This window comes from Palaemon carinicauda, chromosome 4 (genome assembly GCF_036898095.1).
Source record: "Palaemon carinicauda isolate YSFRI2023 chromosome 4, ASM3689809v2, whole genome shotgun sequence".
In the NCBI taxonomy this organism is placed as follows: Eukaryota; Metazoa; Arthropoda; class Malacostraca; order Decapoda; family Palaemonidae; genus Palaemon; species Palaemon carinicauda.
In genome coordinates this window covers 74,354,061-74,377,275 of record NC_090728.1, presented here as the reverse complement: position 1 = coordinate 74,377,275, position 23,215 = coordinate 74,354,061, and the positions used below count along the sequence as shown (strand labels likewise).

General features: G+C 39.0%; 1 protein-coding gene across 1 annotated transcript in view; it reads left to right on the top strand.

Moving 5' to 3' along the window:
* kz (putative ATP-dependent RNA helicase kurz) overlaps positions 1–23,215 on the top strand; it is a 232,445-nt gene that overhangs the window by 155,337 nt on the left and 53,893 nt on the right. The window contains exon 8 of the mRNA XM_068371772.1: positions 2,993–3,182. Within this exon, the coding sequence (XP_068227873.1) occupies positions 2,993–3,182 (190 nt within the window). The remainder of the gene's footprint in view (positions 1–2,992; positions 3,183–23,215) is intronic.

The window sequence follows — 23,215 nt, the reverse complement described above, 5'->3', positions numbered from 1 at the left end:
GTTTTCATTTTCATATTTTTACTTTTCTTCTTCCGGCTTGGCTCTTATTGCCTCGCCTTTTGACTCGCTTTCACCTTCACTTTTTGCTGGCCTTTTTAAAAGGAACCTATCTAGGGATGTTTGCTTTTGTCTCCCCTTCAAAATGTTACGAAAATGATGTACGCAAGTGTCGTCACAAAAGGCTAATGCACGACCACATGCCAACTTGTCTGGGTGTCTCTTTTCCATAAAATCAGAAAACTCCAACCACTTCGCAAACATGTCTCTGATTTCCGTCGTAGAAAGGCGGCCTTCGTCTTCCACCTCCTCCTCGCTACTGAGCTCCTGCAACACCTCCGAATGTTGCATCTCCTGGATCTCAATCAATTCATGTGTCGTGAGCTCTTCCATTCATGTGTCGTGAGCTCTTCCTGATACTCATCGACAAGGTCGTTCACGTCTGCCTCATCTACCTCGAGCCCCATGGACTTTCCAAGAGACACGATTGCATCCACCACAATAGGTTCGGGGTCATCAGGGTCAAGCGTATCGAACCCTTTTAAGTCCTTCTCAGCGACGGAAGCTGGCCAAAATTTCTACCATGCTGAATTAAGAGTTCTTCGTGTGACACCCTGCCATGCATCGTCAATAATTTTTAAGCAATGGACAATATCGAAATGTTCCTTCCAAAATTCACAAATTCTGGAACAAATGCTTTGTGTACAGGTTTTTAAAGCTGGAAATTACATGCTGGTCCATTGGCTGGAGGAGTGGTGTGGTGTTGGGTGGGAGATAAAGGACCTTGATGAATCTGTACTCATCCAGAATGTCCTCTTCGAGACCAGGAGGGTGACGAGGGGCATTCTCGAGGACCAGGAGACATTTCATTGGCAGGCTTTTCTCGGCCAAATATTTTTTGACTGCTGGACCAAAGCACAGATTAACCCATTCTGTGAAGAAATGCCTCGTAACCCAAGGTTTAGCATTAGCGCGCCACATCACTTGCAGTTTTTCTTTCAAGATCCTTTGGCTTTTGAAAGCACGTGGGTTTTCCAAGTGGTACACCAGCAGTGGCTTGACCTTATAGTAACCGCTGGCATTGGCACACAAGGCTAGAGTTAACCGGTCCTTCATGGGTTTATGGCCCAGTAGTCTCTTCTCCTCTGCCTTGATGAATGTCCTCCTGGGCATCTTCTTCCAGAAAAGGCTAGTTTCATCGCAGTTGAACACTTGTTGGGGAATGTATCCTTGTTCTGCGATAACTGAGGCAAAGGTTTTGACGAAGTCCACTGCGGCTTTCGTGTAGGAACTTGCTGCTTGCCCATGCCTCACAACCGAGTGTATCCCAGTCAGTTTTTTTTTTAAATTACCTAACCAGCCACGACTGGCTTTGAAGGTTTCCGCTGGTGTTAAAGTTTCCCCTCTCTCAGCTGCTTGCTTTCCTTTCAAGTCATTGTAGATTCTGCTGGCCTTTTCACAGATGATAGTCTCGGTCATGCTATCTCCCACCAACTGTTTCTCCTTTATCCATATTAAAAGAAGCCTCTCTATCCCATCATGGATATCACTGTGCAGCTTGGAAAGGATAGTTAGTCCTTTGGAAGGGTTGGTGCTCTTTATAGCATCCTTCTGCTTGAGGATGTTACATATTGTTGATGTACTTCTCTGAAATTGGCGAGCTAGCTCAGTCACTCGTACACCACTTTCATGTTTTTCGATTATTTCATGGTTCATCACGATTGTCATCATACATTTTTTCTTTTCACTACCCTTGTTTGCATTCGCTTGCTTTGGGCCTATTGCTTATTCACTTAATTCTGTACTGATTAACGCAAAAAACACGTAAAAAATGCAAACACCACGGCCGATGCTTGGAGATAACTTTACGCGACAGAGATCTGACTGGAAAGACCGAGCAATGCTGTCCTGGTGAGCAGTCTCTCGCACAGTCGTCCACCTAGCGGCCGCATAGGGAACCGTCTCGTATCCTCGTATCTCATTTTTTCTTGTATCTCGGGGCAAAAATTTGCTTGAAATTTTCCTCGTATCTAATTTTTCGTATGTTGGGACACTCGTATATCGGTATTACTGTAACTATGAAATTTTTTATCTGTTGATTTTTATATCAGTAAAGTTGCACCTTAATTTTTATTACTGTATTTTCCAACTTGTTTTAGCTTTAGTAATGTATACAAATTAAACAGAAGAGGTGAGAAATGTTAAGGATATGGATAAGTTTTGGAGTATTTAGCCTAAAGTTTTAGACCTTTCTAAGGTGAAGGGTTTAATTAATGGGCAAGGTATCAGTAGAGACTTAATATGCAGTTCCTTTCATTAAGAGCTTTTTAATTTAGTTGTCTGATTACCTCTTTCCCTCCACTAGATTATTGTGATTAGATATTTCATTAGTACAAATTTCGATGAGACAAGAGTAATATAGATTTGTTTGAATTTCATTGTCCGGTTACCAATTTACCTCCATTGTGACCAGTGGGTAGGGTTTATCAAAATAAACACTTTTTATTATAAGATTTGTTATTTTGATACCTGTAGGTCACATTTTAACCATCCCTCTACTTCACTTCACGTGGTTTGGCATTTATCCAAGTCTGTCTAGACTTCAATATTGGGAAGACCAACAGGTAGCTGGACTTAATAGACCACTGGGCTTCCTATACACCAAGCATAAAAAAACCTTGTGGAGTGTTACCTGAGCTATGAAAATTATAAATATCATTAAAATTAATTTTTTTTTTTTTTATTAGAAAACAAATCACATGTACTGTATTAACAATTATTAGGTCTCCAAGTACAGTGGTTGTAATATGTACATTGTTTTTATATTTACGCTTCTCAGTTGTACATGCCTTTTATTGCCAATCAGCATATCAGCATTTAACATTATGTATTCTTAGGGGTTTGTTTTACATCTCCTACTAAAGAGAATATATTGTGATGTTCAAAAGTTTGTACATGAATTATGCATATGACATTTAAATTGATTCTGTTTCAGGTCAACAAGAAGTCAACACTTTGATAAATAGACTTCGAAAAACTTTTCCTTTCCATTCAAAAAGTTTTCAAGATGTAAATGGAATAAGTGGATACCGAAAAAGAAGGCTAGAGCTCAAGGAGAAAAAGCGACCTGGAAAAGGAAACGAGATTATTAAAAAAGTAGTACTTCCTGAAGTTAAATTGGAAGAGTAAGTGAATGAAATTGTAGTTTTTATTGTTTAAATTCAAAGATATCATTAAACCAGGTTTGATGACTTAGTTTATTTTGAGTGTGTGGGTGTTTCACATGAATGCTTGTTGTGATTGTAATTTATCCTACACATGATTAAGTGGAACTTAAAAAAATGTAGCTGCCTTTTGAAATTTAAAGTTTTCAAATAATTATCTTGTGTAATCATATTGCAAAGTTGACCACTTCTCACAAAGGCAGCTTTAATTTATTAGAAAGCTCATGGAATGCATGACACTAAACTTTAAACAGGAAACCAAAAATATTTTTTTACCGTAAAAAAATTTAATTTGTTACAAAACATTATCGTTCTATAAGTAAAACATTTTTCTCCCATTCATTTTCTGCTGTTTAACCCATAAACCATTGCACAAAACTTTCAAGTCCATTGTTAGTGCCGGTTCTAGATTTGGTGGTCCACCTTGGGAAGAGAGGGGATATATTTCCATCTACAAAAATCTGTTGCCTGAAGTCCCACCATATGGTGGGAAATTAGATGTTTATAGAGAATAGCACTTCCAGGAAAGAAGGTTATAAGGGCACTCCTCTCTTGAAGTTTCTTGGGGTTTATCATCTGCTATGATCTTGAATTTCTTTTGAGGTGACAAGTATGAGATTTTGTAATTTAGTTGCTATTGACAATGAGGTGATGAGTTGCAGCTGCTGAAACTCCTTACTTGAGTTTAGGGGACCTACTTTTCAAGGGAGATACAATAACTGTTATTAGAAACTGTCAAATCATGGAAGGAGATCTGGACTTTGTAGAAACATATTCATCAAAGATGACAATTATTGTACCCTGTTTGTCTTGTAGTTGGTTCCAGGTTATACTTTTAGTTACTAGGAAAACCAATGTGTTAAAATTTGAAGGATATGAGGAAGATACTAGCAAAGTTCTGCTGACGATAATACCAGTTGTTCAGGTATTCTTGGAGCCTGGTACAATTCCTGTTTAGCCATGTTGGTACCAGTGCAATATTCCTGGTAAAAACTTATTATTGGGGCTACCAGAACAAAAATCACACTGAGCTATTTCCTCAAAGCTGGATGAATTGTGATGTGAAAATATACATCCATGATTTCTGTTGAGGCCAGGAAGTTCCATTTCCTGATGCAGAATTTACAAAAGCCACTGACAATCCTAAAAGTGGTTTGGGCATAACTTCAAGCAAAATGGGCAATATTAACATAGGAAAAATAGAAAATGCAATACTTTGAAACCTTTGTCTGTTCTTAAACTTTAGAATTGGTGTGATAATACCCAGAGCAATACGGAAATCTCCATTCTATGGCACTGTCAAGTCTAAAGACACAAATACAGGAGAGAATATTTTACTTTTGTAATATAAACACAGCATCCTAGAGCTTTCATAAGCCAACAAATTCTTTTTCACAAAATGAAACACTACCACATCACTATAAATCAACATTGAATACTAAGACAGTGGAAGTGGTACAGTAGGTGACAAAAGTCTAAAAGGGATTCTTCACTCTCGGGGTCTCTTTGAAGACAAAGACATCCTGTCTTCTTTCTCCGGCACCACGTTCCTTCCCTACTATTGGCTGTTCAGCCTCCAGAGAGCGGTCGAGCAAGAGTGATGACTGTTTGACCCCCAGACAACCCTTAGATGTGGACCCCGTCGTTTCCATTAGCAAAGTCTAGTTCGGTGACACTTTGCATCAGCTTTGGCCTTCCTTGAGGCTTTCAGATCCTTAAGCTTGGGGTACAGTATGAGCACACAGCTGCCTCCCAAGGGGTTGGCCACATTCTCTCCCTCCGACCTCTGGAGTAGCGTTCCCTCTTGTAGGTCTTGTGCCCCTCACTGAGGCATCCTCTCGAACTCCTCGCCCACCTGAGGAGTTGGTGGTAGGTTCTCCATGGAGTCACAGCCTTGCTCACAATCCCCCTAGGGTGAGCCTGCAAGCTGAGTTTGTTTAGCACACTGTACTCGCCCAGTATGAGAAGCCCTCGGTTCCTCTACCCTTTGAGGTTGGATACCCTTCTCGCTAGTGTGAGAGGGCTTCTTTAGTAGCTTAGTAGAGTGGTCAACCCCATTGATTGCCTTGGACGCAGGTACAGTATTGGTCTCATCGATGCCTTGCTCCAGCTCTTCAGAGCTCTCTGGTTATCATGGGTGTTGACGCCCTATAATCACAGCCCCTACCCACCGTATCCTTAAATTACTACGAGTCTCTACGAGTCTCACGAAAGCGGTTTCCTTTATTGTCCCGCCTCAGGCATCTAGCTCTCTGGGGTAAGTGCCAACAAGTTCTAGCGTTCGTGAGCGATGGCAGCTTGCATTCAAGAACAAGCTACCTTTGCCTTGCTTGCCCCCATATGAATGCACACGCTTCACAGGCATGCTCAAGGCTACACGCGAACCTCCTGCAGGTTCTTTAAATGAGTTTTCTCATGCAGCTTTACGTTGCTTTGGCTCATGAACGACCTCTGTTCCTTGTGAAGCAGTGTAGTCATACACTTCGTCGCGCACTCGTCAACCATAGTAGGTGGGGTGACGGGGCGAGCTCCTATTACTGACGAAGGTCTGGTCGCTTCTCTCCCAGAGCACACTACCTTGGTGTGTTTGCTGAAAGAAGCAGTTGCCAGTAACCAGTGTGTGTGTGCTCACTCTTGAGATCCTGTGGCCGTCCCTTCATTCGCTAATGATGTGCCATGGTTCCTAGAGCTCGTACAGGCTGTGCAACAGGTGATTGTTGATGATGTTACAGTACCACTACCAGCGGTCTCTTCTCGACCCATTACTATCCAGCCCACCTGTGGATCCTTAGCGGAGTACTGCCTCCAGGCATGCTTCTCCTCTTCCCCTTTGGATCATTCTTTGCCTCTGTCACTCGTCACTTAAACTCTATGGCTTCTCAAAGTCAGCCTAATCGTGTTTGGGAAAAATTGGATATTATCCCAATTAAGCCAACTAATAAGCGGAGGAGACTGAGGCAGGAGACACCTTTTCCAGGAGATACCAGAGAACAAGCAGGAGTTTTAGATCTCCGAGGGAGGTCTCATTTACAGACAACTACCGGTTGTCTCCGCTAGAGTTGGATCGAACTAAACTATCTGCTCCCAGCCCCCCGAGCCAGAAGGTCACTCCCGGTTCGGTTCCAGACTTGTTGTTGGCCACAACGCAGAACCTGCCCTCGTGGCCTCGTCCCTCTGTCGGGGTAATCGTTGACGAACCTAACCCAGCCCAGGCTCCTATCGGTGTGAGCTTGAAGTTGGAAAATTCCAAAGACGAGGAATCAGAACACTCGAATAGTGTGCTGTCTTTACCAGGTATCCCAAAGACCTCTTGATGCCGTTCCAGCTATACCAAATACCTCTGCCGCGTATCAGAGTCAGACCATTCCTTTATGCAGGTCCTGGCCTGCAATAGGAAAATCAATGAACTGGATGATGCATTTTACTGTCCTCCTGAAGGGAAAGACAAGGTTCCTGACTACTTCTGCCAGGGCCCTCAAAGTAGAAAGACCAGGATTGGTGAAGGGAGTCAGAAAGTAAGTCATATCCCAGGTTGCAGGACCTGTGATCTCTCCCATGGCTAGAAAACCATCGCTGTTTATTCCTCCGTCTTTCGTACGGCAGAGAAAATATTACATCATCTACCATGATGACCCCACGCTGCTGCTTCTAGAACACAAAAAAGTGAAATCTCTAGATACGAAAGTTTCTGTATACATGTACGAAAAAACTCATTTTATGACATGATGTACAAAGATTTTTAAACCTCATATTATGAAAAAATACTCAGGATACAAAACAAAATTTGTCCGGCAGCAAAAATTTTTTAATTTTCTCGCTGCACAAACTTTAAACTCACCACCATCGTCCTGCTCTCCCATTGGTTATCTCCTTACCCTGATGCTAGTTACCGCCCTAAGATCCTGCTCTCCTATTGGTCCACATTTTTCCCATCATACATATCCTGGCGTCCCTCGACCATTTCATTTCAGCTTTCGCTATCGTTAAGATCGAATTTGTTAGTGATATCGATTTCATACTTATAGATTTTGTGTTTCTGTATTCAACTCATAATTCTATTGCCATGGGTCCCAAAAAGGTTGCTGATATTCAGCGAAAGAACAGGATTATTTCTATGGAGAAGAAGTGAGAGATAATCAAGAAGTATGAGGGTGGAATGCGGTTGAGTGTTATCACTAAGGAATATGGCTAAAATCTGTCGACGATAGGTGCCATTCTTAAGCAGAAGGAAGCCATCAAGTAGCAATACCTTCTTAGGGCATGACTGTCTTTTCAAGTAAGGGGAGCCACACCCATGATGAGATGGAGAGACTTTTCCATTGTATTAAGGACAAGGAAATCTGGAATCACAATCACTGAGACAGTAATCTGCCAGAAGGCCAGTGCCATTTTTGGTGATTATGTGCATGGTCAGGATGAAGAGGACGTAGGAGAACGGACATCGCAGTAGGCACCCCCAGAGTTCAAGGCTTCATGTGGGTGGTTTGAAAATTTCAGGAGACGGACTGGTATTCAATCGGTGGTGCGGCATGGGGAGGCTGCCAGCTTGGACACGACGGTACGTCCTAGATTTCATTGATGTCGTCTACTGTATTGCAATATTCGTGGTCTTCATACAAATATTCAAGACCTTACAGTTGCATCCAGACAGTATGATATTTTGTGCTCAGAAACTTTGGTTTCTAGTATGAGATACTTATTGTGTCCATACAGTAGGATATTGTTTTGTGGTCAGAAACTTTGGTTTCTAGTATGGGGTACTTATAACTGGTTCTAAGAAACCAATATGATATTTTGTGCTCAGAAACTTTGGTTTCTAGTATGAGATACTTATTGTGTCCATACAGTAGGATATTGTTTTGTGGTCAGAAACTTTGGTTTCTAGTATGGGGTACTTATAACTGGTTCTAAGAAACCAATAATGTTGAAATGCGATGCCATCCCTAGGGCCAGGGGAATTGCGGTATATATTAGAACTGAATACCCTGCTTTTCATAAGTCCTGCTATGAATGTGGATGCCATGAGATTCAGGTAATAAAAGTTTGTGGTAGGCATAGCAACTTCTATTTATGTTCCATCTACCGGAATCCAGACATGAATGATTCCTTCTTCGATTGTCTACTTACCATTATGGCTAAGATACAAAAAGATGATGGAAGGGCCTCTTTTGTCTTTGTTGGTGATTTCAATGTTCACCATCATAGGGAGTGCTTAAATTCTGTACCTCTTACCGATTGCCATGGCTCATGAGCTGTAGACTGTACGTCTGAATCAGGCTTTGAGCAAATCGTAAGTGAAGCTACTCACAGGTCTGGTAACTGCTTGGACCTCGTATACACCGACTCCCCTGGCGTTATAACAAGTAAGGTTGGTTCTCCAGTTGGTACATCTGATCATGCCTCGATTTCATTAGTAGTGAAGACTGAGCAGCCTGTCCCTGATGTATCATACTCATGTAAGATTTACATGAAATCTCAAGCTGACTGGAATGGGTTTTTGCATGATCTTTTGTGCCTTAATTGGTCACAATTGTATAGTAGTGTTGATCCTGTTGTCCCTTTGAATGAGAATGTAGTCAACATAATTTAAAGGCGTATCCCTTCTTGTTTGCTAAAGTACTGAGTGAAGGACAAACCATGGTTCAATGATGATTGTAGACGTGCTTATTTGGAGAAGCAGGAGACCTATCATCTTTGGAAGGGTAACAGATCATATTTGACCTGGAATAATTATACTCAGCTTAGAGCTTTTGTTCAGAGAGTTTATGCCTCAACTGAAAAGGAATACAATTTAACCATAAAAGAAACCCTTTCTGGTACAACCCAGGAGCATAAGTGGTGGACTACCCTTAAATCTGCACTCTTTGGTGTAGATGCAACAGCTCCTTCTTTATTTAAACCAGATGGCTCAGTCACTCACTGTCCAAAGAAAAGGCAACCCTTTTGGCAGATGTGTTTGATACTATGCAGAGTAATGAGAAACTCGAACTTCCTCATTCCTGTTTTCCTGAGGCTAAACGAACTAGTTTAGCTTTTCGATCTTGTGAAATTAAAGCTCTGTTGATGGACCTTGAGGCTTATGGAGGTGTAGATCCAAATGGTATTTTTCCTTTGTTTCTTATGAAGACTGCAGATTTCTTAGCTCCAAAGTTATTTGTTAATTTGTGGAAGTTAACAGAAGAGAAGCTTTTAGCACTTGCTAGAGAACTGGTACTGTAATGTTATTCCACTATGTAAATGTGTTTGTAGTATCTCAAGTACATCTGATTACCACTCAATTTCCATGACTTCATATTATGTAAAGTTTTTGGATGTCTTTTGGCAAGATGTCTTGATAGGTTTGCTGAAGGTAGTCATCTGTTCGCTAGTTTGCAATTTGGTTTTCGTAAAGGGCCTTAGAGCATGGGATGCCCTTCTTACAATCTCCAGTGCTGTACAGAGATCCCTTGATTGTGGTCAGGAAGTTCGTATGATTGTCCTTGATTTTAGTGCTGCCTTTGGCTGTGTTAATCATGAGGCCCTTGTTTTCAAACTCAAACAGTTGGGAGTGGGTGGGTCATTTCTGAGTATTATTATTAAATGTTTAAATAATAGATTGCAAAGAGTTGTTGTTGATGGTCACCATAGTGAGTATAGGAATCTGATTTCTTGTCTTCCTCAGGGTAGTGTTCTTAGCCTTTTACTTTTCATCTTATATACACGCAAAATGTGGTTCGGCCTAGAAAACAAGTTTGTCAGGGTAGTGCTCTTGGCCCATTACTTTTCAAACTACTGTATATACACAAAATGTGGTTTGGCTTAGAAAATAAGCTTGTTGCATATGCAGATGATGCTACTCTCTATGCATTAATTCTATCTCCTGAATGTAGATCTGGGGTTGCTGAATACCTTAATAGAGATCTAATTAAAATTAAAGCATGGTGCAAATTATGTGGTATGAAGTTGAATCCTAACAAAACTCAAAAGTATGATTGTAAGTAGGTCAAGGAGAGGTGTTCCTTTAACATCCAGATCTCAGCAATGGCAATGTTTCTTTAACTTTGTATGACTTAAAATTTTAGGTGTGATTCTTGATAGCAAATTTACTTTTGAGAAGCACTTTAAATCTGTCTTCTTCAATGGCACAAAATATTGGCTTATTGAGAAAGTCTTTTAAGATTTTTGGCAATCTATTCAAAATAAGTGTTTTAATGCTTTCATTCTGGCTTGTTTTGAGTATTGTTCTCCTGTCTGGTCTTCTGCTGTTGATCCTCATCTTAATTTGTTGAACAGGAACTTATGGTCTATTAAATTTCTTATCCTGATTTAGATGTGTAGAGGTTTGACTAAAAAAGAAGACGAAATCATGGCTTCCCGTTTATTGTTGGAAGGGGGGGGGGGGGTCCGGTCCTCTCAACAATATGAACGTTCGAAACACAACAGTAGGTATAAGTACAATGAAAACAAAAGAGGTGCAATAAAGGGGATAACCTTATTATAAATAAAGGATTAAATCACTTATATCATAACATTCCTTTTCTATAGAATTTGCAATAATCACAAATAAAAAAATAAATTAAAATTCTTTAAACATCACACAAAAAATGAATCATCAAAATTCTTTAAACATCACACAAAAAATGAATCATCAAAATTCTTTAAACATCACACAAAAAATGAATCATCAAAATTCTTTAAACATCACATAAAAAATAAATCATCAAAATTCTTTAAACATCACATATAAAAAATAAATCATCAAAATTCTTTAAACAAGGGAACCTTAAAATTGTATATGAATTCAAAACGCCTAATTATAGATTAAGACGATCAGGTGGTTTAACATTTCTTTGAGACCTTCTCACTACTGGAGTCTGTATAGGTAACTCATCACAGTAACTATTACTTACATCTCTACAAGGTACATTAATAATATCTCTTGAAGGTACATCATTAGTTTCTATGATATTAGAATTGCTTGTTAATTCACTAGGAACACTTGTTACAACAGTATTATCAGTTTCAATTTCACTTTCAACAGGACTATCGTAATCATTATTCAATATTTCATTATTAGACTGATTAAAATCACCGAAATATCTATGTATCAATTGATCCGAATGTCTTTTCCATATCATATTACCTGAACAATGTACTTGCACTTTATAATTTCTTAACCCTAATGCTTCCACAATTCTGCCTTCCACCCATGGTGGACCTTTACCATAGTTACGTGCAAACACAGCATCATCAAATTTGTACATGTTTTCTTCATTTGAAATACTATCCTTACATTCTTTACTTTCTTTCAGTTTTACATCTACAGTACCTCTAAAATTTCTATTAAACATAATCTCTGCCGGAGCTTTTCCTGTAGACGAATGTACAGTTCTTCTATAATTATAAAGGTAATGATAAACCCTAGTAGTATAATCTCCCTCTTTAAATTTTCTTAAACCCTCCTTAAATGTCCTACAGATCTTTTTGCAAGACCATTAGAGGCTGGGTGATACGGGGCAGAACACACATGTTTTATACCATTCTTTTGCAAAAACATTTCCAATTCCTGTGATACAAAAATGGGGCCATTATCTGACACTATCATGTCTGGCAAGCCAAAATTAGAAAACACTTCCCTTAGGTGATTTATAGTGACACCAGATGTTGCAGAACTAGAAAACTTTATGTCTAAGAACTTACTGTAAGAATCAATGACAATTAGAAAATATTTACCATCTATAGGACCTGCATAGTCCATATGGACCCTAGACCATGGTTTTCCGTATTAGGCCATGACAGCGTATTAGCTGGTGGTGGTTTATAATTCTTAAAACAAATATCACAATTCTTTGTCATCTCTGCAAGGTCCTGGTCAATCTTCGGCCACCAAACCCATTTCCTAGCCTCAGCTTTCATGGCATTTATTCCATTATGGCCATTATGTAAATGAGTCAATACCTTACACTTCAATTCTACAGGTATTACAATACGATTCCTGTATAACACTATCTCATCATGAAGAGACAATTCATCTTTAACATTACAATATTCCATGAGACAAATTATTTTCTTTAGTCCAGCCGAATCTTAGACAATTAATTAACTGAGACATCACTTTATCTTTCTTATTATACTGACTAATTACCTTATAAGAAATTTCGTCAAAATCAAGCAATTCCACTAATCTTCCATGCTCGGCCGGAATCCCAGACTGAATTTCATCTTCTACTGGAAGACGGCTAAGTGCATCGGCAATAACATTTTCCTTTTCCGGTTTATACACTAGATCAAAGTCATATTGCAAAAGTAACAAAGCCCATCTTTGTATCCTAGAATTAGCATTCTGAGGAATTGGCTTATCCTTACCAAACCAATCCTAACAATGGTTTATGGTCCGTTCTGGCCATAAATTTTCTACCCAAAAGAAAATATCTAAGTCTTTTGACAGCAAAAATCAAGGACAGTCCCTCTTTATCCAACTGTGAATATTTCATCTCAGCACTGCTCAATTTCTTGCTGGTAAAATAAATAGGTCTTTCTACTCCATGGACCTTTTGCAATAACACACATCCGACTCCAACGGGTGAAGCATCAACTTCAACAATCAAGGGATATGACCCATCAAAATTTGCTAACACTTTAGAGTCTATAAAATCTTGCTTAAGACATTTAAATGCCTTCTGTTCAACCTTTGTCCATTTAAACTTGGCCCCTTTCTTCAATAAATCATACAATGGAGCTGATTTAGTTTAAAAAATCTTAATAAATCTACAGTGAAATGTAATCATCCCTAAAAATGAGTGGACCTCTGCTACTGAGGTAGGACATGGAGCATCCAAAATTGCTCTTACCTTCTTTGGGGATGGTTTTATTCCTTCTTTTGATATACAATAACCTAAATATTCAATACATTCCATATTTAAAACTGTTTTACTCTTATTTATCTGTACATTATAAGATTGCAACACCTTTAAAACTCTCTTGAGTCTCTCATCATGCTCATCTGTATTTTCACCAATGACAACTATACCGTCCATATATACAGCAACACCCTCAATATTACATAAGATCTGTGAAATAAATTTTTGAAAAATCCCAGGAGAAGAGGACAAGCCAAATGGCAACCTCTTGTATTTATACATCCCCTTGTGTGTATTAATAACTAAAAACTCTTGACTTTATTCTTCAAGAGGTATCTGCAAATATGCATTCTTCAAATCAATCTTAGAAAAAATTTTGCCTTTACCAACACTGCACAACAGTTCATCAATTTTAGGCAAAGGGTTTTTATCACATTGTATTTGCTTATTCAAATATTTAAAATCTGAACATATGCGAATTTCTTTCTTATTTTCTTTTAGAATTTCTTTCTTATTTTCTTTTAACACAGGTACAATAGGTGCAGCCCATTCACTATGAGAAACAGATGCTATAATATTTTCACTTACTAGTTTATCAATGGTCACTTCAACCATATCTTTACGGTAAAATGGAACAGTGCATGCTTTTACAAATTTTGTAATAGCATCATTCTTTAAATAAATTTTTGCTACAATTCTAGAAATAGGTTTGCCTACATCGACATTATAATCTTCAAACACTTGTTCAACACTTACATTATGAAGATTATTAACTTTGGTACTTTCATCTAATCCTGCCAAATAAATACCAACATGTTTCATTAGATGTTTTCCACATAAATTTTTGTTATTTGAACCAACAATATAAAAGACTTGTGATACCTCATATCCATTATACACAACAGGAGTAATCACTTTTCCCAAAACCTTCATATTAAAATCATCATAAGCCTGTAAGGGTTTCTTACATTGTTCAACTTTCAAATTTAACTTCTCAACCCAATCTTTATTCAAAGTTGAAACAGTAGCACCACTATCAATCTCAAATGGAACTTGCATCTTATTAACTGAAAAATAAAATTGCTCAGCATGAACAGCATAGATTTTATCTCTGACAGTTAACAATTTATCATCCTCATCATCAGCACTTAATGATACATCTTGACCATCCCCCATCTTAACAGTTTTCCTACTATTAAACTTGGGTTTACTGTTAAAATCCTTCTTGCTCAGTTGATTTGAACCTTTAGCTGTACCATAACCACTCTCTCTCTTTTGGCTTCTTTACAAACCTTCTGTAAATGACCCTTTCTATGACAATTATTACATGATAAATGCTTGAATCTACAATAAAAGCTGTCATGAGAGAAACCACAATGTTGACAAGATAAACCTACATACTTTCTTCTCACAACCTGAACCTGTGACTGAACTTCCTCTTTCTCACTTACAAATGCTTTTTCCATATTCAAAATTCTCTCCAAAATAGCCTGAGAGGTCATTGCTTGGAGATTTATGTTGAGAGCCACTAAATTTGAAAAATAAACTTCGGCATCTACAGCCATAAATAACTGATCTCTTATTTTACTGTCAAATTGGTTGCCAAAACTACAATGCTTTGCTAGAGCCTTTAAATCAGCATACAATTCTTTTACACTTTCATCCTTCCTTTTTTCCTTTGCTGGAAGGCTATCAAACTTCTGTGATAAGAAGGCTTAATAATAAAATGACCTTCCAATAACTGAACCGAGTCACCATAAGACTTTGTGTGGGGCAAATCAGGAGCTCAAAGATTGCCTAAAACACTAAAAACCTCAGTACCCAATGACACAAGCAGGGCATTTTTTTTTTCATCAGCTTCAGTAACATTTAAATGACCAAAATGCACCTCTAATAGGCTTAACCATAATTCCAAGGAAATTTTTGATGGATTAAAACAATCAATTCTAATCTGATTCGATGACGACGACATTGCGGTCATATACTGAAATCTTACCAGTAGACTATTCACAAACACTTAGGACTAGGCTAATGTAGCCTAGCACACAAACACCTGACGATTCGGTATGCTATAGCCTAGCACGCAGACACCTGATGATTTGGTATGCTAGGATAACAAAAACGTATGATAGGCTTAAAGAACCATGTGCCCAAAACTGCAGCAACATCATACAGGGCATTAAGGCTTAAATCCAATACCAGCCTAGTCACGATGAATCATGCGGCATCAATCCAGGATCCGATTAGGCATAACCACGATGGCCTAATTCTGGCGTCGGCAACAAACATTTGGCACCTACCAGAAGTCTTGCAAGGTGAATATATTTAAGTCTGTGCTTTAATCAACTTGAGAGGTTTCCCATATCCATGGCAGGTTCACTCGTCGCCATTTGTAGAGGTTTGACTCAAAAAGAAGACGAAATCATGGCTTCTCGTTTATTGTTGGAAGGTGGGGGTCCGGTCCGCTCAACAATATGAACGTTCGAAACACAACAGTGGGTATAAGTACAATGAAAACTAAAGAGGTGCAATAAAGGGGATAACCTAATTATGAATAAAGGATTAAATCACTAATATCATAACAAGATGGTAATGTATAGCACCGTCGTTCAATTAGTTCATTATGCATGTTGCATAAGATTTTTTTTACAATTCTGATCATCCTTTACATTCAGATCTTCCCGGACAATTCCATCCTGTTTGTAGTTGAGTAGTTGAGCCGTTTAAGTGTGGACTTGTTTTGCGCGGAGCTCCATTCAACACTCGCCCTGAGTAGTGTTTTAGCTTTTTGTTTCTCGCTTAGAATATAATTGAAAAGTTATTAGTTAATCTGATGGAGAAACCTAAGTGATAAGAAACAGTACACTATGTCTGTCCCTACCTATTTCTGCCTCATAGGTGAAAGCACGGATGGAGACCGGAAAAAATGGATAGGATGTGAATGCAACAGATTCTACCATAAGAAATGTGTGTATATAGTGACAGGCATCACTGATAATAAACGGAAGAACCTAGATTGGTCATGCCCACACTGGGTAGGTGAAGCCAGACAAGTCAATTTTTATATATCAAAATTCAAGGAAGAAGTGAATATGAGAGAAGAGGCCCTGAAATAACAAGACGCGAAAATAGCTGACTTGGAAAACAAACTTGCGGACCTTAGCGCCCACGCAGCAAATTCCACCCAGACTACTGACCTCACTGAGAAAGTTGATATTCTTTCCATGAATATGGTATCAATTAAGGCAACACCTCAAACATTGATGGATCCAAAATAGGAGAAACCAACATTTGCTGACAAAGTTAAGGAAAAAAATCTGTTGGTAATTAAATCAACAAATACAAGACTTAAAATTACTGGAAGAAAACGTGAGGTTGAACTGGCACTTAAAGACATTCGTATACTTAACACGAGGTCAACTACGAACGGAAATGTTGTAAACTTTGCAAACACAATGATCAGTGAATAGGCTGCAAACAAAATTCAGACATTGGTGACTGACACTGAAACGAGAAAAATCGGAAAACTTGAACCCACAACAATGATATGCAATGTGTACAATGATGAAGATGATGTAGTAAATGCTTTGATTCAAAGAAATTGCTGCCTGGACCAAATCCAAAATATAGAAGAGAAGATAAACGTAGTCCTGAAGAGAAATGCTTCGGGTGGGACCACCTACTATGTGCTGAAATATGATCCTGAAGTTCGGAGGGCTATTTATGATAATGGGGACAACGTTTCATTACAATTAGGTACTTATAACATATGGTATAGGTACCACGTGAACACCTGCTACCACTGTCAGAGGTATGTGGCTATGTAAATATACAATTTGTAGGTAATAAGACTCTTCAAATTCGAGAATTGATAAACAAGAAATATTTGGATATACAGTACTAGCATTATCTGAAACATGGTTAAATAACTTGGACAAGGGAAATATCACTGAAATGACATCCCCCACACACACACCTTCTTTCACATACTGAGAGAAGGTAGGTCTGGTGGGGGTGTCAGACTCTTTATTCATAAAAGTTACTCAAATCTCGAAATGTTAAAAAGAACTAGTGTAACAAGCTTTGATTATATAGAAATAATCTTTATGCAAAAAAAAAAAAATATCCTTTGTAAGTCCATAAACCTCCAAGAACAAACACCAGTATCTTTTTTGAAGAATTCGGTGCTCTCATTGAGATGATTATCATGGTGAAAAAGGAATTAGTTATCTGTGGAGACTTCAATTTTTGGATGGATGACGCATCAAATCCTGACGCTTTGGCATTTAGTGAGTTATTAGAATCATATCGACTAGTGAATAATGTCGAATGTACAACTACTTTAACTGGGCATACGTTGGACCTAGTTTTAAGTGATGACATGAATGATATTGTTTTTTATATGAATGTTGAAGAGAAATGTACAAAGTTGATACGTTTAGTCTACCTCTACAGAAACATGCATTAGTAAAGAAACTAAACTTTAGACATGATTCAAATTTTTCTCCTACCGTATTTATTGAAGACGCTACAAAGATAATAAATAATGCTATCAACATTCCCTGTGATCATGATGATCAATATCTGTTGGGAGCTAAGTGTGTTAACTGTCTTACGACCACTTGTAATAAATTAAGTCACTTGTAATAAAGTGAGTAAAAGTGAATATGATACCATGTGCCCACTAATGGAAAAGACTGTAACTAAAAGACCAATCTCCTTGGTTTGATGGAGAGAATTAGGTGAGAAAGAGAGAAAAAAGATGTAAAGAGAGAAAGTGGAATAGGTTAAAAACTGAAAGTACTTGGGTAGAATACAAAACTGCTGCGTGTCAATATAACTACCTACTAAGAAGACAACAAGTGAATACTATAAGAGAAAGATCTTCGAAGCAGCAACAGACATAAATAAGTTATATTGTCTCTTAAATGGTATAATGGGAAATGTAAAAGAAAAGAAGCTTCCCGATGGATACAGTAACCAGGAACTAGCAAATAATTTTCTAGTATTCTTTAAAAACAGAATTGAAAATATAACCAGGTCATTTGTAAATACTCAGCATCAGATTATTATTATTATTATTATTATTATTATTATTATTATTATTATTATTATTATTATTATTATTATTATTACTAGCCAAGCTACGACCCTAGTTGGAAAAGCAAGATGCTATAAGCCCAAGGGCTCCAATAGGGAAAAATAGCCCAGTGAGGAAAGGAAATAAGGAAATAAATAAATGATGAAAACAAATTAACAATAAATCATTCTAAAAACAGTAACTACGTCAAAACAGATATATTATTATTATTATTTGCTAAGCCACAACCCCAGTTGGAAAATCAGGACGCTATAAGCCCAGGGGGCCCCAACAGGGAAAACAGCCCTGTGAGGAAAGAAAACAAAAAAAATAAAATATTTTATGAAGAGTAACAAAGATTACCAGGGATTAGTCTGGGATGGATGTGTAAAAATGACTGGCTCTTTCTTTCTCTCACCTTCCCCTCCCTTGGGAAACAGCACCTTCTGTCTTCTGCAAGCTGGCCTCTCCTATCTGCAGGTAAAACTATTTCCATTGTGTAACCTAGTATAAGAATAATACTTTGTATTTCCCCATACCCCTAGCAAGGTGGGATGGGGTAACGTTTATGGTACATTCTAAGACTACTATGTCTCTGAGAATTCTTATGTAGACCATTCATAGTACAGTGATACCTCTGGATACGAAAGTTTCTGCTTACGAAAAATTCAGGATACGAAAAGCTATTCGAAGATTTTTATGCCCCAGTATACAAATAAAATTTCAGGATACGAAAACCTTACGAGATCCCAACTCTTCGCCGAGAGTAATTTTAAAAAGCGCGCGCCGCCAGACTTTGAACTTGGGTAGACTCATTTACAGCCTCCCGCTCACCCATTGGTTATCTCCCTACTCAGATGCTAGCTGACGCCATAAGATCCTGCTTTCCTATTGGTCGGCAACTATCTCAGCTTGCTTACGCACGGGCGTTCATCTCTCTCTCTCTTTTCGTTCCGACCGCGGTATCGTTAACAGACATTGAGTGCTTTCGCTTGTTTGACGTAGTGTTAATATACAGTACATTCGTACGCCACGTGCTATCGTTATTAAACATTCGTTACTGTGCACTGTACTGTATTAGTGTTTACTATACATAGTACTGTATATAACGTACGTAGTGTATTATATTACGTATTACTTTAGCCATGGGTCCCAAGAATGTTGCCGAAGGAAAGAAGACGATGCTCTCGATGGAGACGAAACTTGAAATCGTAAAAAAGTACGAGTCTGGCATGCGTTTAAGTGCAATCGCCAAGGAGTATGGCCGGAATCCATCTACGATATGCACCATCCTGAAGCAGAAGGCGGCCATCGAAGCAGCGGCACCTTTTAAGGGCGTCACTATTTTCTCCAATAAGAGAACCCACGTGCATGACGAGATGGAGAGGCTGCTTCTTGTGTGGATCAAAGACAAAGAGATCTCAGGAGACACCATCACTGAGACTACAATTTGCCAGAAGGCCTCCGTCATTTTCGGTGATATTGTGCGTTCTCAGGCCGAAGAAGGGGCAGGAGAAGGAACATCCCAGCAGGAACCCCCAGAGTTCAAGGCTTCTCGGGGGTGGTTCGAGAAATTCAAGAAAAGGACTGGCATTCATTCAGTGGTACGGCATGGGGAGGCAGCCAGCTCGGACACGAAGGCCGCCGAAGCCTTTGTTAAAACGTTCGACGAGTTGACTCTGTAGGAAGGCTCACTTCACAGCAAGTTTTCAATTGCGATGAAACTGGGCTTTTCTGGAAGAAAATCCTCGTCGGACGTTCATCACGGCGGAGGAGAAGAGGCTACCCGGACATAAGCCTATGAAGGACAGGCTTACCCTTGCTTTTTGTGCAAACGCCAGTGGGGACTGCAAGATAAAGCCCCTGCTGGTGTACCATTCAGAAAATCCCCGAGCCTTCAAAGCGCACAAAGTCATCTAGGAGAACCTTCCCGTGATGTGGAGGGCGAATGCTAAAGCCTGGGTAACGAGGCAACTTTTCATTGATTGGGTGAATGTCTGCTTCGGTCCGACTGTCTGAAAATATTTGGAAGAAAAGCGCCTCCCTATGAAATGTCTGCTGGTGTTGTACAATGTTCCAGCTCACCCTCCTGGCCTCGAGGAATATCTTCTGGCCGAGTATTCCTTCCTAAAGGTCCTATATCTACCGCCTAACACCACCTCTCTCCTCCAGCCCATGGACCAGCAAGTTATTTCAAATTTTAAGAAATTGTACACGAAGCATCTCTTCCAGAGATGTTTCCAAGTCACAGAGAGTACAAACCTCACTCTGCGTGAATTCTGGAAAGATCACTTTAATATCGTGATATGCCTCAAACTCATTGATCTCGCTTGGCAGGAAGTTTCGAGGCGTACCCTGAACTCATCTTGGAGGAAGCTGTGGCCTGATGCTGTCTCTGCATGAGACTTCGAGGGTTTCGGGAAGCCTGGAGGCGAAGCCGAGATCGTTGACGATCCTGAACCCATTCAGCAGTCTGAGGTGGCTGACATCGTACATCTTGGTACGTCCATGGGGCTGGAAGTTAGCGCCGAGGATATAGATGAACTTCTCGAGGAGCACCACGAGGAGTTGACGACGGACGACCTGAAGGAGTTGGAGACGATGCAAATGAGTGTTGTTCAAGAGCAGTTCTCTAGCGGTGATGAGGAGGATGTTACACCTTTGAAAACGGCAGACATTAAGGAAATTCTCGCATGTTTCCATAAAATGGCAGACTACGTTGAAAAGGAACATCCAGAAAAAGTTTATACCAACCGTGCGCTTGAACACTGCAATGACGTTTGCCTAACGCATTTTAGAAATGTGTTGAAAAGTAGGCAGAAACAAGCTTCCATGGATAGTTTCTTATTAAAGAGGCCAGCAGTATTAGTAGGCCAAGACGAAGGTGAAAGTGAAGAAAAGAAACAGAAAAGAGGAAGTGATGAAGAATTAGAAGGTGAAAGTAAAGAAAAGAAACAGAAAAAAGAAAGTGATGAAGAAGTAGAAGAAATTTAGAAAATGTGAAAAACGTAAAGTTATTAAAAAGCAACAAAAAATTCAATTTTAAGTTTTATGTTACCGTTAAGTGTTGAAGTAATTTTTTCTTTCATTTTATAGTTTTCCGTACGTAATGTTAAGTGTTAATTTTTTCTGCCATTTTTTTTATTTCGTAAAGTTTAAGTGTTAATGTGTTAAGTGTGTAAATTACTGTACGTAGTCTGTCACTTGTTACGATTCCTGCCTTATGCCATCCTCCTCTGCCGCGACTTCGCTATCGGACATTGTCTCAATCAAAAGGTAAGTTTCAACTTTTTTATTACACTAATTAACCGTAACCTTTTTTTCAGGGTATCAATCCTTAATTTAGGTGTACGTACAGGTAACAATACACCTTCACTGTATGCTTTACATACAGTACCGTAACTTTTATACAGTAGTAAAGAAAACGGACCATTTTCTTAAGGCTTGGAGGGGATAACTAGGCTATAACTACATTATTGAATAATCTCATGGTGGTTTTTGGAATGGATTAGGCTGTTTTTAACGGTTGGGATAATTATTGAATGATAGAAATGGCTGCATTGCATGTTTATTACTACAGTTTAGCGTGTTTATGGAAAAAAGGTGTCTTTTCGTATGGCTTGGAACGGATTAGGCTATTTACATGTAAAACGCGACTCAGGATACGAAAAAACCAGGATACGAAACCGTATCCTGAATGGATTACTTTTGTATGCTGAGGCATCACTGTATTAGTACCACAAACATTCAGATTGCGTAAGCCGCTGGCCGTGTGTTGCACGGATTTAGCGAGGTGTTAGGGTTTCTGCCAGTTACGCGCAGAGCATGTACGGAGAAAACCCCAAGTCAAATACCAAAGCCAGTTGGTTCGGACTTCCACCCTCCTTAGGGATAAATCAACCATGTAAATATCGTAGGGTTTGTATTTAGTGTCAGAATAAATGACTAATTTGAAAGTAATTTGTATTTTTTCTAACAATACAAACCTGCATCTATTTATACAAATTGATCCACCAACACCTGTCCCCCAAAGAAGTCTTACCTGCAAGCAAAAGTGGTAACACAACCTAGGTGTGTGAGTGAGCAGGGTAGCGGGCTACCCACCATCTGCCTGCTAACTACCAGGTGGGTGTGGTTATACCTCACTAAAAGTCTTATGGCTCATCTTTCAGCTTTGCTGAAGAAGTAATCTCTATAAATAAGTACAGGGTTGTATCATTATGAAAAATACAAATTACATTCAATTTTTTCTTTTTTATATGATTTTATATACTGTACTGTACTTTAATTCTTATTTATGGTAAATGAACATGTTTTAAATGCTTTTTACACTATTCCACTGATATTATGACATCAATACTTGTGGAAAGTTAAACAAAATTAATTAAAACTTGAATTTTATTTTTCCATGTATTATTTTTGACAACCAGTGTAAATTTGAATACGATTTGTCAAAACGACGTAAACCGAGGTATGCCTGTATATCACACGGAGGAAAAGCAGCTGCCCGAGTATAAGCCTATGAAGGGCAGTCTTACCCTTGCACTCTGTGCCAATGCCAGTGGGGTTTGTAAGGTTAAGCCCCTACTGGTGTATTATTCGGAGAGTCTTCCAGACTTCAAGCCACACAAAGTGCTAAAGAAGAAGCTTCTAGTGATGTGGAGGGCTAATGCGAAAGCCTAGGTAACAAGACAGTTTTTCATAGGGTCCAACTGTTAAAAATTATCAGAAATAGATCCACCTCCCTCTGAATTGTCTGTTGGTGGTGGACTACCCCTCCGTTCTGGAACTGATGACCCTGATCAATTGTTACTTTGCCCTCCAAGGGCGCAGAGGGAATTACTCAAACAGACCATTAAGCTTGTCCACAGGTTAACAGAATCTTCGTCAATATAGGGAAAGTCAAGGGGAGAATAAACTCGATCTCTTCCTGAACCAGGCAGGTAATAGAACGAACCCTACAAATGGACTTTATTCCTCTCTACTGTAGACCTAGAGCTCATGACATCAGCTAACACTCCTGGCGTTATAAAGAACTTCTTTGTGACAAAGGTTTTACAAGCTGTTCACAGCCC